Source organism: Dasypus novemcinctus, chromosome 2 (genome assembly GCF_030445035.2).
Source record: "Dasypus novemcinctus isolate mDasNov1 chromosome 2, mDasNov1.1.hap2, whole genome shotgun sequence".
NCBI lineage: Eukaryota > Metazoa > Chordata > Mammalia > Cingulata > Dasypodidae > Dasypus > Dasypus novemcinctus.
Window position 1 is genome coordinate 40,794,299 of NC_080674.1, and position 19,624 is coordinate 40,813,922.

Genomic DNA, 19,624 nt, shown 5'->3' on the forward strand with positions numbered 1-19,624 from the left:
ATGACATATCATATGATTCCATTTATATTAAATATTATCCCCTACATTTTTTATGTATCATCTACATAATCTAAATATCTTTAAAAAATAAAAATAAAAAACTTAAAAGAATTTGTTTTGCAGATGTTGAGTCTGCTTCTTTAAACCTTGGTTGGTTGGTTGAAAAATCTGAGTATCATATTACAGGGGCATTTAAAAAATTAAAGAATAATGGCTGTAATCATGTTTTAACATTGGGGGCTTGTTTGAAAGCCTGCCTGCACCTGCTAATAGCCAAGGAAAGGAAGTCTAGAGGTATTAATACTAGTGAGCCTTGACATCAGCGTGGTTAAGGGGTGGGGTGGCAGGCAAAGAGGCCTCATCTTGATGTCTCCAAGATTTATTGTATATACTTTTTCCTATGCTGGCCACCATTATCTCTTTCCTATTCTCCCATTTCTCCCCATCCCCCACTTCCGTCCACTATATTCAATCTTGATTCTATTGGGAGGTAATAATATGCATTACTTCTTAAAATAAATAAAGTGGTCATTTCTAATTCTAGGCACACTGCATCCTTCTTCACATTTGAAGGCCAATATGTCTTCTTATCTTGATAGAGATTGTGAGAGGTATTAATGAGTGATTTGCTTTATGCCCTAGATGAATGTTAAGAGTTTCCCACTCTCCAATCAAGTACACAGAAAAGCTGTTGGAGAATTATGGAATTCTCCTCTTTTCAGTGTCTTCTCTGTAAGAGTCAATTTCCATCAGTAATCTCATTTTCATTTCCAATTGGTCAGTAATATATACTATTAAAAGTATTGGCTACATTATTTAATTTCACTTTTTAGTGTATATATTTGGTTTCTTCATTTATGTTACTATCACAGTCATTTTCCTGTTGGTCTTTGTCAGAGTCTCTGTCTTTATTCTTTCTTTGCTCCATATCCTGCAGCCATGTATCAGGCCCTGTTACTGGAGTACCAGTCCAGGCAGACTTTGGGGCTCATTGCTTGCCCAGGAAGGGAATTCAGGCCTGAACTTCATTAGCCCAAGCCTCTTATTTGTATTGACTCTCTGTTGCCTTCCCCAAGCATACAGAATACTGTATACACTTCCTAACTTTGCTTGTAAGGACTTTCCCAATCTAATCCTAGCCTCTTTATACAGACATGCATGTGTGCTCACCCTCACAGATGCTGGAGGGCTATCAGACTATTCACTGTTTCTCTCAATACCTTTGCTCATGAAATTCCTTTTTGTCACAAACTCCCTCCTTTATCTACCTTATTTAGGGGTCAAATTGAATGCTATATCCTTTTCACAACCTTTCTTCCACCATTCCTTTTTTTTTTTTTAAATCACAGGGAGGTTTTATTGATTCTTGTCTGTTATTAAATGGCATTTCGTGCACAAGCAGTCTTCGCTTACTGGCTCTATCACCTCACATCCCATTCCTTATTCTGTGGCATTCTGACTTCTGCCCTCTTCCTTCTGTCCCACCTCTTCCTACCTCCCTTCCTATAATTAAGGTGACCTACTGAGGTATAAATTTTACTGTATATTGACATACCTACATACCTATATATTTCTCGTTCTGTGCACAGACCTATAAGCAGTTGAACACTTAATGCAGGATTTTAACTTAACGTTGGTAGGAAGCTATTGAATCCTACTCCATCCCCTGCAAAAGAAACCATTTGCAGTTATTGACCATTCCTGTCCCCAGCCCTAGGAAATCATTGATCTGCCTTTTATGAATATTTAATATAAATGGAATCATATGATATGTCATATTCTGTTTGGCTTCTTGCAATTAGCAAAATGTTTTTGACATTCATCCATGTTGAAGAGTGGGTTGAATGCTGGTCCCCAAAGAGATATGTCCACATACTAAACCTTAGAACCTGTGAATATAACCTTATTTGGAAAAAGGGTCTTTACAGATGTAATTACTTAAAGTGTTTTGAGATGAGATCATCCTGGATCATCCTAAATCCAATGGTGGGCCCTAAATCCAATGACAGGTGTCCTTATGAGAGACAGACAAGGAAAAGACACAGAGAGGAAGGCCATGTGAAGATGGAGGCAGAGATTAGAGTGATGTGGTCACAAGGCAAGGAAGCCAAGGAAGGCTAACAGCAACCAGAAGCTGGAAGAGGCAAAGGAGGGTTTCTTCTTTAGAGCTTCGAGAGGGAGTAGAGTCTTACTGACACCTTGGTTTCAGACTTCTGGCTTCCAGAGCTGTGAGAGACTCTATTTCTGTTGTTTTAAACTACATACTTTGTGGTAATTTGTAATGGTGGCCGCAGGAAAATAATACATGACATGTGTCCATACTTTGTTCCTTTTGATTGCCACATAATATTCCATTGCATGGCTGATTCACATTTTGTTTATCCATTCACCAGATGAGTGAATAAACATTTGGGTTGTTTCTAGTTTTTGTCTATTAGGAATGATGCTTGTTTGAATATTTGTGTACAAGATTTTGTGTGGCCATCTTTTAAGTTCTCTTGGGTAGATACCCAGGAGTAGAATTATTAAGTCATGTGATAGATCTACTTTACAAAACTGCCAAACTATTTTTCAAAATAGTTGTATTGTACCATTTTACATTCCTATCAGCAATGTATGAGGGTTTTCTTCTAAGAATTTTGCATTTAGGTCTATGATCCATTTTGAATTAATTTTTGCATGGTGTGAAGTAATGGTCCAAATTCCTAATTCTGCTTGTGGGTATCTTGTTGAAAATCAATTGACCATAAATATAAGGGTGTGAATGGTTATTTAATATAGCATTAATCTCTTACTCTAACTCTAGATATCATAAAGTCTTTTTACTTTTTTAAACCCTTTAATTGAAAGAAAATTCAGTTTGTTCCAGAACCATACAACTATAGTAAATGTAAGCTTAAAATATTACCATCAAATACATGTCTCCTAATTTCTTACTGCAGTTACTCTGCATGTATATGTCAATGTGCGTGTAGAGTGCATGTTTATAAAAATTTTTGTGAGTTTAGATAGAAACTAGAACATTTTCCCTACTTTAGTGGAAATTCAATACCTTATTATTTGGGCGTTTTTAAAAAGAAGGTCTTTCTTGTTAGAACAAGTTTCAGACACTTATATCACTGAAGTTACTTGTGTAGTCTTTTGAGAAAAATTAAACCAAGATCTCTTAATTGATTTCCATGCTAAATTAATGCTTCCCTTGACTTCTGCCAAAAGCTGGGATGCATTTATGCAGCTGATGCCAGAAAGTTTAGAATTTAAATCTGGAAAGAATTCAGAATTTTAAGATAGAAAGCATTTGTGCCTGGGGCAATGTTATGACCCCACCTGTGTCTTTTTTTGTCTTTGGGGTATTATCATTGTGTCCAGAAAAGCCTAGGCCTATCCTTCTTCTATTTTTAAATATTTTTATGAAACAGTTTAATTTTACAAGACCAGATTTTACTCCAAGTTTCAGAATATGTGTTCTTCAGCATAGAATGTTTTGACAGATAGCTAATGGCCTAGCACTTTAGCATCCATTTTTTTAGGCATAGGTTCAAAGATTCAGAGCCATAAAACCATAGTATAATTATTTACCATCAGATGTGACATAAATTTATATTTCATATGACTACACATAGGTTAGCTGGGTCTTTTTTTTCCTTATTATTTTGATAACTATCTCAACCTAATAATTTACCACTGAAATAAATGGAACATACTTATGTGCTGCATTTATTAGCTTTGAAACTTTATTTATGGTCTAAGAAGAAAAGCAGAAAGAAACATTTATTGACTGCCTACTGTGTTCCAAGTACTGCCCTAGACACATTTACATGCTTAATCTCATTTAATTATCATAACCTTTCATTGTAGTATTATTGTCTAGGTTTTAGAGATGAACTTTAAACAAGCCAGAAGATGATAATGATACTTTATACTTTTGTTGGGCCTTTCATATTACAATTCTAAACTATTATTGGACATTGAGAGATGTACAGTTATAGAAGAGAGAAACTGACTATTGGAATTTATCTCCACTGTTGCAGAGCTGAGTGTAGAAAGAAAAGCCACGTGCAGGATTCCTCAGCTTTCTCTGCTTATTAACTGTGGGAAGCATAGTGAATGGAGATAAGAGACAAGTAAGAAATACAGAATACATTCAGTAGGGAGAAGGTGCTATAATGCTCAGATACAAATGTGCTGTAACAATTGGAGATCCAGATGTACAACAATGAACCTTGATCCATACCTCATATATAGAAGCAAGAATATTTTCCCCTACTAAAAACTAATTTTAAAAATTGTAAAGCCTAGAACTATAAAACTTCTAGAAGAAAATATCAGGAAACTTCTTTGTCACATTAAGTTAGCAAAGATTTCTTAGATGTGATATCCAAAGCATATAAAGGAAAAATTGATGAATTGATTTTATTAAAATTTCCAAAAATTTCTGCTATTCAAACGATTATAAAATGCAAAACATGCTACAGACTTTGAGTATGTATTTGCCAAACATATCTCTGATAAAGAACTTGTATTCAGAATATTTAAGGAATTGCCAAAATTCAGTAAGAAGGAAATAACTCATTTTTTAAAACTGGCAAAAAAAAAACTGAACACTTTACCAAAGATAAACGGATGATAAACAAGTATATGGAAAGATGTTCAATATTACTAGTCATTTAGGAAATGTAAATTAAAATCATAATGATATACCTCTAAACACCTATTAATTGAATGCATAGTACAACTGACACTACCAAGTGCTGACAAGGATATAGAACAATTAGAACTCTCATATGTTGTGGGAATGCAAAATGGAATAGCTACATTGGAAAACAGTTTGTTTCTTATGGAGTTAAATATACCCTTCCCACATGGCAAACAATCTCATCTCCCAAGGTGTTTATCAAAAGGGAAAACTTATTTTTACAAAATAAGGAAATATGTCCATTTTATCTAAATTACCAAATTTATTTGCATAAATTTTTTCATGGTATTCTCTTATTATCATTTTAATGTCGTTAACTTCTCCTTCATTCAAGATATTGGTGTGGGGCTTTTGTCTCCAATTTCCTTTTTACCTTTTTTCTTTTAATCAATCCAGCTAGAAGTTTATTAATTTTATTAATCTTCTCAAAGCTTTTGCTTTCTCAACTGTTTTTTATATTATCCGTTTGTGTTCTTGTCTTTATTATTTCTTTCCTGTCTGGTTGCTTCAGATTTAATTTTCTCTCTCTCTTTTTTTGTTCTAGTTTCTTAAAGTTGAATCTTAGATAATAGATTTGAGGCCCCTTTTTTTAAACCCTAATATAAGCATTTAGTGCTAGACTTTTCTCTTTAACCTCTGTTTTCTCTGAATATCATGAATCTTGATATGTTGTAATTTCATGTTTGTTGGATTCAAAATATTTTCTAATATCCCTTAAGATTTTTTCTCTGTCCCATGAACTACATAGAAATATTCCTTAATTTCTTAATATTTGGGGAAAAAGATATAATATTTCCAGATATATTTCTGTTATTGATTCCTAATTTAATTTCATTTGTTGACACTGTACACACTTTATATCACTTCATCCCTTTTTAATTTGTTTAGATTTGCTTTATGACCCAAAATATGGTCTTTCTTGATGGATGTTCAATGTGCACCTAAAAGAATGTACATTCAGGTTTTGGGTGAAGCGTTTTTCAGGACCTCAGTTTGTTTGTGTGGGAGATTTACTTATTCTGTCAATTACTGAGAAAGACGTGTTGAAGTGTTAAAGGAGATAAGTGTGGATTTGGTATTTCTCCTTTTATTTATATTAATATTTCAATACTTATTTTGAAGCTGTATAATTTGTGGCATACACATTTAGGATTGTTATGTCTTGATTAAATTACTTTATCATTATGAAATTTTTGTTTTTGTTTTTGGATATATCCCTTGTTCTGAAATTTACTTTGTCTGATATCGATAAAGTCACACTAGCTTTCTTTTCTTTTATATACATATATAAATTTTCATAGAGAAGTTGTGAACTTAAAAAACAATAATTCAAAGGTGCAGAATTCCCATACAACACCCCTCCACCAACACATTACATATTTTTGGAATGTTTGTTACAGATTATGAGATAACATCATCAGACTATTAACACTAATTACAGCCTATAGCATACATTTGGTATATTTTTTCTCTACCTCCCTATTATTAAAACAGTAATTCTTTGACACTGATGCAAGAATATTACAATACTGCTGTTAACTATAGTCCAAAATTGTATTTTTCCCGTGCATCTCCATTATCCTACTGTAACCTTGTAATAGTGATGTACATTTGTTCTAGTTCATAGAACATTCTTGTATTTGTATTATTAATTACAGTCCTCATCTATGTCTGGATTTACTATGTTATTCAGCCCCTAGATTATTCTCTAGTTTTCTTTCAATTGACATTTGAAAGACTACCCCTTTCAACTCTAGCTAGACTACCATTTCCAACTCTAGCTTTCTTTTGATTATGTTTCCTTTTACTCTTAACCTTAGTCTTTATATTTAAAGTTTATGCATGTGTGTGTTTGTGGTAGACAGACTCTATCTGGGTTTTGCTTTAAAAAATAAATCCATTTTGAGAATCTCTAGAGTTTTTAGGCCATTTGCCATTATTGTAATTACAGATGAGACTAAATTTAAATTTCCCATGTTGCTATTTATTTTATATTTGTCCTGTCTTATCTTTTACTGTTTTGATAGGGTTAATTAGTTTTGTTTTAATTTTATCTACATCATTATGTATCATTTTTAAAAATCGTGTTAGAGATTGTTCTAGAATTTGTCATATACATCTCTAAAATATCAAAGTATCTCTTCATATTATGACATCTCAAGTATATTTTACTATTAACTTCCATTCCTTCTTCCCAATCTTTGTGCTGTTTGGTTGTCATTTATTTTAGTTGAATATATGTTATAAACTTTACAATACATCGTGACTGGTTTTGCTTTATAGTCATTTGCCTTTTAAAGAGATTTAAACCTTTTTAAATTGTCTTTTCCCTTTTGACTCATTTTTACCATATGCAGCACTCATTTCTTTGTATAGATCCAAATTTCTAATTTGTGTCATATTCTGCCTAAAGAATATTCTTTTTAACATTTTTTATAGTATATGTCTGATAGAAATGAATTGCCTCAGCTTTTGTTTATTCAAAAATGTCTTTATTTTGTCTTATTTTTGAGGGTTTTCTTTTGGCCATAGACTATTGGATTGACAATTTTTTTTTCTTTCATAACTTTAAAGATGTGGTTTCCATAGTGTTTTGGTTTGCATAGTTTCTGCCAAGAAATATCTGAACTTCTCATCTTTATGTTGTATGTTTTTATATCTTTATTTTATGTTTTTCCATACTCTGGGTATTATAGCTTTTATTCTACCTTTCCTCAGTGTCAGTGCTTCTTTTTCTGCACTGTGAATGGGAGGATGTTCTGCCCCTTCCCCAACCATTGACTGCTATTGCTTGTTAGGAAAACACTCAGGCACAGATCATATTTCCAGTTATTTCCTAGAGGCATGAGATATTTGTCTGGGCCGTGGGTCTGGGACATCATTTTTTTTAACTTATTTTTTCAGTGTATTTTCTGGTATATAATATATAATAGTATGTTAGCACATGTAAGTAATATACAAATTAATGTTTGTATATAGGGAGTGTATACTCAACAGTTTTACTGATTAGTCAGAAGAGTTTGGTGGTCACTGGTTTAGAGGGTCAGAACTAATAACCCTGACAGATTTAAATCAGAATATGCCACTTATTTGATGACAACACTATTCAGATGGTTTACTTTATTTAGTTATTTCAGTGAATAACATCATTTATGATTGGAGAATGCATGTTTTAAAATTTTAAAATAACTATTAGATTTATATGCTTAAAAAGTGGGGCAGTCTTTCTGGATGTTTTGCTAATTTAAACTTCTTTCTGAAAATCTCCTGATTATTTTTAGGACGGTGAGGACATGGGAAGTTGACAATCCAAAGAAGCAAAAAAGTGTATTTAAACCACGGACGATGCAGGGTAAAAAAGTAATTCCCACCACATGCACGTATAGTAGAGATGGAAACCTCATAGCTGCTGCCTGCCAGAATGGAAGCATACAAATCTGGGATCGAAATTTGACTGTAAGTCAAGGTCATTTAAATCTTCTTTCCTTAGAAGACAACCACCTTGATAAAGACAAACATCTTGTTAAAATATTATGAAGGTCAATTTCCTGAGTTTAGACCTAATTTAAACTTTAGTGTTAGTTGATCAAACATTGGGACTTTTGCAGTAAACAGCATTTCAACAAACATTCCAGATAAGTATTTTCCAGAGAATATTACATTTTAAAAATATAAATAAATTAGATCTTCTGGTTTAAACGTTAAAATGAACAGTGAAGTTTACTATCTGGGGTCTCAATTTCCTCGGTTTTGAAGGTAACGGTTTGACAGTAATATAAAGCAAGTCTAAGCAGACAACTAGAAAATACCCTTTGAAATATTTAAGAAAACCACAAAATGGCCAGATGATCCATCAGTGTTTTGCAATTATTTCTGTAGTAATTTAAACAACATTTTGTTCTAACATTCTAGACATTACATTTGAATATGTTTTAGGTTTTTCCTTTACGGTTTTAAAAGGTCATTATTAGAATAAACAATTTTTGGAATTGGAAATGATTATAGATTATAGAGATAATTACTATGAAAGTCATTGGCAAATTCTATGAATTGCCAAGAAGCTTTAAAAAGTTTTGTTGTATGAAGTTTTTTGAAGGTAAAATTATTTTATTTTTCTTATTCTTAGTTTATTGAGGAGATAATTGATTTTTCAAAGTAATATGAATAACAATTAATTGAGTGATTTGTTTATTCATTTAGTCCATGAATAAATGGACTAAATGAAAGCAGTGTTATAAAAAATAAGGAGGAGAACTTGGAAAAACTGCTATAAGGTACCTGTACTACACATGAAGCGGTATAGTGTTATTTAAATGTATATTCCAAATCTAGGGTAGGCACTAAAGAGTAATTAAGGAAGTATGGTTCATATTTTTCAGGAGAGAAAATGGAATAATTTTCTATTAGAAATGGAGAAAAAAGAAACAAAACAAGTGCAATAGGAAACAGTTATAAACATGATAGATATTAATCCAAATATATTAATAATTACATTAAATGTGAATTATCTAAATATACCAATCAAAAGACAGAGATTGTCAGAGTGGATAAAAATATCAAGACCTAAGTGTTCTTGTCTATAAGAAACCTAATTTATATAGTAAGACATGGATTAAAAGTAAAGGTATGAAAAAAGATATACGATGCTAATACTAATCAAAAGAGTACAGGAATAGTACATTAATTTCAGACAAAGTAGACTTCAGAACAAAGAAAATTACAAGGGACCGTATATAAGAATTAAAAGGACAATCCACCAAGAATGCATAGTAATACTGAATGTGTATGTACAAAACCATAGATCTGCAAAATATATAAAGTTAAAATGGATAGATTACAGCACTCTCCTCCTCAGTAACTGAAACTTCAAGCAGACAGAATATCTATGAGGACAGAAGTGATTTGAACAGCAATATAACTAATTTTACCTAATTAATATTTATAGAATACTCCATTCAATTACAGCAGAATACACATTCTTTCTGAAGGTACTAAGGAATATTTACTGAGATTGATGGCATTTAGTCCATAAAACCCACCTTATCTAATTAAGTTTTATTTTTATTCTTTTTTTAAAATTAATTTTATTTAAATTTTTTTTAGAAAGATACTTAGATTCTACAAATGTCATATTAAAAATATAGGGGATTCCCATATGCCCTGCTCCCCACACCTCCCACATTTTCCCACATTAACAACATCCTTTATTAGTGAGGTACATTCATTGCAATTGATGAACACATTTTGGAGCATTGCCACTAAGCATAAATTGAAGTTTACATTGTAGTTTATACTCTCTTGAATGTTTGATAAATAGAATGATTCTGGATTATCATTGTTAAGGTGAAAATCTATACTAATATTATAATTGAAATATGAAAATATTTATTTTAGTAAAAGGTCCTGGTCATTTATTCATTGAACAAATATTTGCTTAGTCCCTACTATGTGTCAGGCACTATTTTAGACACTAGCAATACTGTGAACTACCAAACATTCCTGTCCCCATGGAGTTTACTTTCTGATTTTTAAATAAATTATAAAAATAATATTTAGCTCAGCTTTGCCCATCAGTTACATTTTGAAAGGGACCCTAGGAAACTTAGTTGTCTCTTCAGGCAGATGAGTTAAAGCCAGTTGTCTTAGCATAAGGTAAAAAGAAATGATAGGAAAAGAAAATACATGTTGATAATGTTAGAAATATCTTTGGTAGTTTCTGTTTGTCAGATTTTAAAATTTCTGTTTTCATCTGTACTATAAACTCCATAAAGCCTCATAACAGCACAGAGATTTAAAAACTCCTCTAAATTGTAAACTGAGATTTAACCAAGCAATAAATTTTTTAGTAACTGGCTTTCATCGTCTCTGGGTGCTGTTGATTTAAACATAGAAGCTCTAAAACATGGCATTGCCTTGAAGCTTTAATGATTCTATGTTTGATATGGCACATATATTTGTTCCTTTCCCTAAGAAATCATAAGTTTTTATAAAGTTGAGTATAGTTTTTAAAGATTGGCGTGGCATATCCCTTAAAATAATGGGTTATTTCTTATTTTTAGTTTTGTAGAAACATAGCTATTTGAATGCTAGTTTCCAAAAAGAATCTCTGAAGCCATTCTGCTAATCATAGTTTTAAAATTTTATTTTATTAGAATTTAATAATACGTGAATGTATGGTTTATTATATCATAGCCCATGTGTTATATTTTATTCATATTTTTACATTTGCATGCAAAAGTGCATCAAAAGAAGACTGGGAAGAAAAAACTCACTAGCAGGAAGCACAGCTTGATTTAAAAACAGATTTAAAAAAAATTTCTTAAGTCATTATTTTAGAATTAATAAGTCTCCCACAGGGAAACACTAAAGCTGAATTACGAAAGTCTAATAGCAATAGTTGTTCAATGCAGTAGCCAAAGAATTGCATGGTAGAAAATGGCTAATACATAATTTTTGTGATAGTTAAGAGAAGCTATCATAATTACCATATTTAATCATAGAATTCATATTAAAGCAGCTTGAGCTAGCAAATTAAATGAACCTCCTTCATTTTGAAAGATGTCTCTTTATTAATGATAAATTCCTGTGTTTATAAGATTTACCTTTATTTTAGAACTATCCTGGTTAGAACAGTAATGACTGGCCACATTTGACCATTTCAATTTAAATTAAAGTAAAATACAATTAAAATGTCAGTTCCTTAGTCCCACTAGCCATATTTCAGGTGCTCAGTAGCCACGTTGGCTAGTGTCTACCTTATTGCACAATGCAGACATAGAACATTTCCACCACTGCAGGAAGTTTTGTTGAACAGCACTGCTCAAGAGGGATGGTTGTTTGCCGAAGGTCCCTTTCAGTATATGATAATAGTCTATTTGAGAAGCAGAGCTTCTGCAGGCCATTTCTGCCCCCTCTGGCCTCTCACCCCCAACTTAGCAGTATATATTTAACAGCAAGAAGGCTTGTCCCTGATTGCAGCAAAGTAAGAGGGGGGACAGAATCGTGAGAGATAGCATCAGAGAGGTACAGAAATGACATCAGCATGCTCTATGACTCAGGATCATTGCTCATGTTGAACTGAACCTACAACATTCTCATCTCCCAGATATTCATATGCTCTTCTTCCTCTTACCTACTTCACTTCTTTGCTTGAATTTCTCCTTCTCAGCAAGGCCTTCCTGCCCCACCCTATTTAACATTGCAACCTTCTCCTTATAGTAACCCTCTCTATCCTTCCTATTTTCTTCCATAGTGCTGATCACCATCTGATATACTATGTATGTCACCTATTTATTTGCTGTTTTCCTCTAGTAGAATATTGACTCCATGAAGGAAAGAATTGTTTTTCTTGTTCCCTGCTGTATTCACAGAGTGAAGAAGTAGGGCCTAGTGAATAGAAAATCCTCAGTAACTATTTGTTGAATGAATGAATGAATAAATAAATGTATCCTGAAAAGGTGAAATAAAATGAGGTTGTCATTTTGTTTCTAAGAGGACATTAAAAAATAGTAACATTAAAATAAAAGATCCAAATTATGTAAAAACATGAGATAGAAAAACAGTCAAACATTGAGCTAAGAGGGTATGTTCATAATGAGAAACACATTTTTGGCATGTACTTGATATATATAAATAAATACACAATCTGTATATTATTGATTTTGGATTAGCTAACAACAGGTGGATTTTAAAAAACTATTTATGTCAAGTATATTTTCTGACTTTTAAAATAATTCAATATGTATACTGTTATGAATACCTAATAATCATATTCTGTTTATATAAAAACCACAAAATTCTTTGCACTTGTTTTGCTCAAAGCAATTTTTCTGCTCTTTAATATTTATTAAGAATCTACAATATTTTAGACTATTTACCAAAAGAACATGCTGTTACTTGTAAATCACAATTATTATTTGTAGACTTAATTTTGGCAGGAAAATAGGGATCCATCACATTCATGAAGTTTTGACCTCTTGAGAAACATGATAGGAGGGAACAATATTTGAAGTTGTTTCATTTGGCAATAGTTCACTATCAGCAACTTGACCCACTCTTGACTTGACTGCCTCTTACTGTTCCTTTGTGCAACCCAAATTCTGGGCATGTCCATTTTGGGAAAATGGCCACACACTACAACCTTTTACCAGGAAAGCTCTAGCCTACTAGATTCTACAAGGACATTTCTCCAGCCTAGTGCTTCATTAGTACCTCTACTCTCTCAGCTCTGCCAGAAAATGGTTGGTACGAATCAGAGAGTAGCTTGATTGAAGACTAGAAATAATATCAGAAGATAAGCTTCAGGGCAAACGAAGCTCTGGGTGAATAAAAGAACAGGAATGAGGGAGAGACAATACAGGAAGTAGAGGCACTAGTAGCAGTTTATGTTTAATATACCATAAATAGTTAAATGTCTCTAACTACTCCCAGATAACCCATGTTAAAAGGTAGATTTATGTCCATTCACACCTCTTCCCTGTTTCATGCATACATACACAGATATATAAATTAAAAGATTTTATCTTTCTATATTTAGAATTTGTTATTTGAGAGCATAACATGTACAACCCCATAAGTGAATAGTTGTAGCTCTAATTCTTCGATTTTTTAAAAACCCAATTTTTTTATCTAAATGGAATCTTATATCATTTTACAAAAATGAAATTATGGGTAATTTTTTAAATTGTAATTTTTGTTTTGTTTTATTGTTATTAATTTTATTACTATTCTCATTGTGATATCTCTACCCATTATGCTTGTAAATAACCTGGTCTGTATCCTTCTGTGCTTTTCTCCATATCTCTGTCTGTCTATCTACATTAGTGACATTTCAACTGATATATTTGAGCAACTACCACCTGAGAGTAAGACAAAAAAACTTAAACCCATAAGCAATTTGTAAAAAAAAAAAAGAAAAAGTTGAAGAATAAGCGGTAAGATAATTTCTGACAAGATGTTATCTTGTGTAGTGCCCAGAATATGAAAGAGCTTGGGAAGACAGAGTACAGGTTGAATAGTCATAGTCAGTGCCCCTGGGAGGTGTAGAATATGAATAAGCAACAGTATCAATTGGGATTGCAGAATAATGATGTTGATGTTTTATTAAACAAAGCAAAACCTAACAAGAACTATTCTACATCTAACCAGTCACAATCAGAGGCTTTTTTGATGCTACTTCTCAAAACATATTTGAATCTTCTTTTTTTAGAATCACCATCAGTACAGTTACCAAACATTGTATGTCCTCCCATGGCCCACTGGGTAGACTGTAGGAGAGTGTGGGCTATGGTGTGGACCATTGACCATGAGGTGCAGCGGTGCTCAGAGATGTATTCACCAAGTGCAGTGAGTGTCTCATGATGATGGAGCAGGTTGTTGTTATAGGGGAAGGAGTGGAGTGAGGGGGGTGGCGGGTATATGGGGACCTCATATTTTTTTAATGTAACATTAAAAAAATAAAGACAAAAAAAAAGAAAAAGAGAATCACCATCAAGCTAATTTCAGATCATAAGTATTACAAAGAAAAATAAAGCCAGAATCAAGAGAATGTTTTGTGGGAGGTGGCACTTTAATCCCAAGGTCCTTTCAAGTTGCTTAAATGAGAGGAAACCACTCATTATTAGACACTAAGGTATTTACTGGGTCTTACTATATTTCAAACATATATTTTCTAGATTAAAAATATGCTTTTTGTTGTGTTTTCTGTTAAATTTTGATAATGCAGCTTTGATCCTTCTTGCCTTACACTTCAAGTAAATTAAAGCCAACTTCTCATAATGCATAACTAATTTCTGAAGTGATTTTTATGGATAGTATTTTTATCTGCTTTTTAGATCTTATAAAGCCTTCATAGACACTGAAAATGAAAGCAATATTTACTCTCATGGAATTTCAGGCTTATTTCCAAGTGTGTATACTGAGAAGAGACTGTTAGCAAGAAGGAAAAATTTTATGAAGGGGGACTCTTCTTTTCTAGTGTAAGGATTCAATGTGATAAAAATTGGCCTCAAAGCACTGATTATGCTGCATCCCAAAAGTTTTAAGTTGTATTTCCCTTTTCATTTAATTCAAATTTTTTTTACTTCTATTGCTACTACTTTGGCCCATGTATTTTTAGCAGTGTGTTGTTCAATCTCCAAGTAGTTGGGGATTTTCTGACAACCTTTCTGTTAATGAATTCTGGCTTAAATATTGTGGACTAAGACCATACTTGGTATGATTTCTGTTCTTTTATATGTGTTAAGATGTGCTTTATGACCAAGAATGTGGTCTTAGTGAATCTTGCATGTGAGCTTAAGAAGAATACGTGTGTTTTGCTCTTGTTAGATGAAGAATTCTATAAAATTTTAGATCCAGTTGACTGATGGGGTGCTGTTCAAGTCAGTTACATCCTTAATGATTTTCTGCCTGGAAATGCCAATTACTTAGAGGAATTACTGTTGAAATCTCCAACTGTAATAGTGTATTTGTCTGTTTCTCCTTTCAGCCTGTCAGTTTTTTGCCTCGTGTATTTCGACACATTCTTTTTAGGCCACATACACGCTAAGGATTGCTATGTCTTCTTGGAGAATCAGCCCCTTTATTATTCTGTAATGCCCCTTTTTATCCATGATAATTTTCCTGGCTCTGAAGTCTGCTTTGTCTGAAATTAATATATATTCTCCAGATTTCTTTTGATTTGTGTTAGCATAGTATGTCTTTCTCTACCTCTTTTCATTGTGTTGTTAGAGAAGTTGTGGGTTTACAGAAAAATCATACATAAAATACAGGATTCTCATGTATCACCCTATTATGAACATTGCGGGCGGTGGACTTGGCCCAGTGGTTAGGGCGTCCGTCTACCATATTGGAGGTCTGCGGTTCAAACCTCGGGCCTCCTTGACCTGGGTGGAGCTGGCCCATGCGCAGTGCTGATGCGCGCAAGGAGTGCCGTGCCATGCAGGGGTGTCCCCCGCGTAGGGGAGCCCCACACGCAAGGAGTGTGCCCCATAAGGAGAGCCGCCCATTGCGAAAGAAAGTACAGCCTGCCTAAGAATGGCGCCGTCCACACGGAGAAATGATGCAGCAAGATGATGCAGCAAAAAGAAACACAGATTCCTGTGCCGCTGTCAACAACAGAAGTAGACAAAGAAGACACAGCAAATAAACACAGAGAACAGACAACTGGGGTGGGGGGGAAGGGGAGAGAAATAAATAATAAATAAATCTTTAAAAAAAACAAACATTGTGCTTTAGTGTGGTACGTTTGTTAAAACTGATAAAAGCACAATTTTATGATTGTACTGTTAACTGGTTCCAGGGTTTAAGTCAGGGTTAACTGTTTCTGTTGTACAGTTCTATGGATTTTTAAAAAAATTTATATTCTAGCAACATGTATAGAACCTAAAATTTCCCCTTTTAACGACATTAAAATACAGAATTCATTTCTGTAAATGGTGTTCACAGTGTTATATTACCATCACCACCATTCCTTACCAAAACGTTTCCATTATCCCAAATAGGAACTCTGTACATTTTAAGCCACAACTCCCTATTACCAAATGCCACCCCATTCCATGGTAACCTATATTCTAGATTCTGACTCTATGAATTTATTCTAACTAATCTAATTAATTATCTATGCATTTATTCTAATTATTTCATATCTGAAAAAAATACAATATTTTTCTTTTCATGTCTGGCATATTCTATTCAAAATGATGTCTTCAGGGTTCATCCATGTTGTTGCACGTAAAAGAACTTCATTCTTTTTTTTATAGCTGAATAATATTCCACTGTGTGTATAAACCACATTTTGTTTATCCACTCATTGGTTGATGGGCATTTGGGTTGCTTCCATCTTTTGGCAGTTGTGAATAATGCTACCCTGAGTATCAGTGTGCAAATATTTGTTTGCGTTTCTGCTTTCAAATCTTTTGGGTATATAGCTAGAAGTGGGATTGCCAGCTCATATGGTAATTTTATATTTAACTTTCTGAGGAACCACCAAACTGTCTTCATAGCAGCTATACCATTTTACATTGTCACCAGCAATGAGGTTATTTTGTCCCACCCTGGCAACAGAACACTGTACCAAGGGCCAGGTTTGAGTACTCCACTATTGTCAGCTACAAAACTGTGGGAGTTCAGTTCACTGGTATTTATCATAATTTACCAGATTCTTTCTCCTACTCTTCTTTGGATGTTTCACAGTGTTCTTTTGGCCCCCAGCATTTAAAAATAGTTGATTCAGACAGTTCCTGCTTGTTTTATTTTTCTGGTATAGGTACAGATTGCTGGTGCTTCCTATTCCAATTTCTCTACATTCTAGCCAACATTTGTTATTTTCTGCCTTGCTTTTTTTTTTTTAATAGCAACCATTCTAATGGGTATAAAATGGTATCTCATTGTGGTTTGTTTTTTTTTTAGGCTTATTTATTTATTTATTTATTTATTTATTTATTTATTTATTTATTTATTTCTCTCCCCTTCCGCCCCCCACCCCGGTTGTATGTTCTCTGTGTCTATTTGCTGCGTCTTCTTTGTCCGCTTCTGTTGTTGTCAGCGGCATGGGAATCTGTGTTTCTTTTTGTTGCATCATCTTGTTGTGTCAGCTCTCTGTGTGGGCAGCACCATTCCTGGGCAGGCTGCACTTTCTTTCGTGCTGGGCGGCTCTCCTTACGGGGCACATGCCTTGCTCGTGGGGCTCCCCTACTTGGGGGACACCCCTGTGTGATGCGCACTCCTTGCGCGCATCAACACAGCGCATGGGCCAGCTCCATACGGGTCAAGGAGGCCCAGGGTTTCAACCACGGACCTCCCATGTGGTAGACGGACGCCTTAACCACGGGGCCAGGTCCGCCTCATTGTGTTTTTGATTTGCATTTCCCTGATGGCTAATGATGTTGAGCATCTTTTCTTGTGCTTTCTGGTCATTTGTATATCTTCTTTGGAGAGCTATCAAGTCTTTTGCCCATATTTTCATTGGATTATTTATCTTTTATTGTTAAGTTGAACAAAGTCTTTATATGTATATATAGGATATTAATCCTTTAATAGATGTGTGACTTCCAAATATTTTCCCCCATTGAATAGGTTGCCTTTTTTTAAAAGCAGTTTTATTGAGATTCATATACCATATAATCCATCTAAAGTGTACATTCAGTGGCTGTTGGTATAATCACAGAATTGTGCATTCATCAGTGCAATCAATAGTAGAGCATTTCATCACTCCAAAAAGAAAGCTCCCTACCCCTAGCTCTCAATCCCTCTCACCTGCCCCCCTGTAAATATTCACTAATCCAATTCCATCTCTACAAATATATCCATGTTTATAGTTTCTATAAATGGAGTCAGATAATATGCACTACTTTGTGTCTGGTTTCTGTCACTTAGCATAATTCTTTTAACAATTGATTAAAAAATATTAATATATTACTATTCATTATGGTCCATAATCTGCTTGAGGTGTACCTTTACACAAATTGCATTGTTTGTTTTTTTGTTGTTCAGTTGAAAGATTTCTTTATACATATTGGATGGCAATCCTTTACTGGATATATGGCTTCCAAATATTTTCTCTGGCCGAATAGGCTGTCTTTTTATTTTCATGATAAAGTCCTTTGAGGAACAAATGTTTTTAATTTTGTTAAATTAAAATTTATCTGTTTTTCCTTTTGTTGCTTGTGCTTTGGGTGTAAAGTCTAAGAAACCACTGCCTAACACAAGATCCTGAAGATGCCTCCCCATATATTCTTCTTGCAATTTGATAGTTCTAGCTCTTATTTTTAGGTCTTTGATTGATTTTGATTGTGAAAGTCTCAAGAATTTAAATTTAATTAATTCCTTGGTGACAAACAGTCATTCTTTGCATGAAAATGTAACCACCATCAATAAATTGGAATGCTATGGACCCAATTTACTTTTGCCTGAGTAGATACATGTGAATTATATGTATCTTTAAAAAGATTCAAGATAAAACATCTGACAAATACAAACTTTTAAAAAGCTTTTTAGTTTGAAATCTGTATTGTTTTTGACATCCACATTTTTAAGATACTACTTTTCCAAAAGTATGTATCATTGATTCAAATTATAAATAACAGTCAAAATTGTGCCAAGTTATAGGCCCTAAAGTTAAGTTCTTCTTTGTCAGTTATTTAAATGAAAGCTTAAAGTTTTAATAATAATCTTGCAAAGTGTTATATTCAGTTGGAAGCAATATTTGTTTATGAGAAAGTATTGACTTTTGAAAAAGTTGGGTTGAAAGGTTTTCTTTCAAATGTAGGTAGATTAATCCTTGTTTTTTGAGGCTAGGAATAATATAATAATTGAAATTAAGACTTACAGGTAAACAAGGCCAATAAAGCACAATCATTTAGCTTTGTTCCCTCCTGAAACACCACTGAAATGACAGGGAAGGCATTTTTAAAAGCATAAACCCACACAGATGAAGAGAATTACGGGGAAATACAACAAAGAAGAGATATCAGTATACTTTTAGAAGTTGGAAACCAGATACCAGAATGATAACTAACTTAGCCAACTAGGGAAAGCTGAAATCTTAACCTTGGTTGGGGACACTTTTAATTGATGAGCTGATTTATCCTGCAGTTCCCTCCTGTAGCATTGCGACCAGACAACTGCTTCTCCCTCACACCCAAAGAAGTCTAGAAAATTACTTTTTATAAGAAGTCTGTTAGAGAGATTGCTTTCCACAGAAAGCTGAGATAAGGTGAAAATCTTTATATAGACATATACTTCCTCCCTATCCTTCGCTCCCATTATTAAAGGAGTAGTACTTACTGATCAGTTTCTGTAAACCAAGCAGTATTTTACATGTATCATTTCATTTAATCCTTACAGCAACCCTACCATGAAAGTACTGTTATTATCACCATTTACCAATCAGGAAACCCAGACACAAAGATGTTGAGTTACCTACCCACA

The 19,624-nt window shown here is 33.5% G+C and overlaps 1 protein-coding gene across 1 annotated transcript in view; it reads left to right on the forward strand.

Annotated features, from left to right (window-relative positions):
- WDR70 (WD repeat domain 70) overlaps window positions 1–19,624 on the forward strand; it is a 387,773-nt gene that overhangs the window by 274,571 nt on the left and 93,578 nt on the right. Inside the window, exon 10 of the mRNA XM_004447213.3 lies at window positions 7,978–8,152. Within this exon, the coding sequence (XP_004447270.1) occupies window positions 7,978–8,152 (175 nt within the window). The remainder of the gene's footprint in view (window positions 1–7,977; window positions 8,153–19,624) is intronic.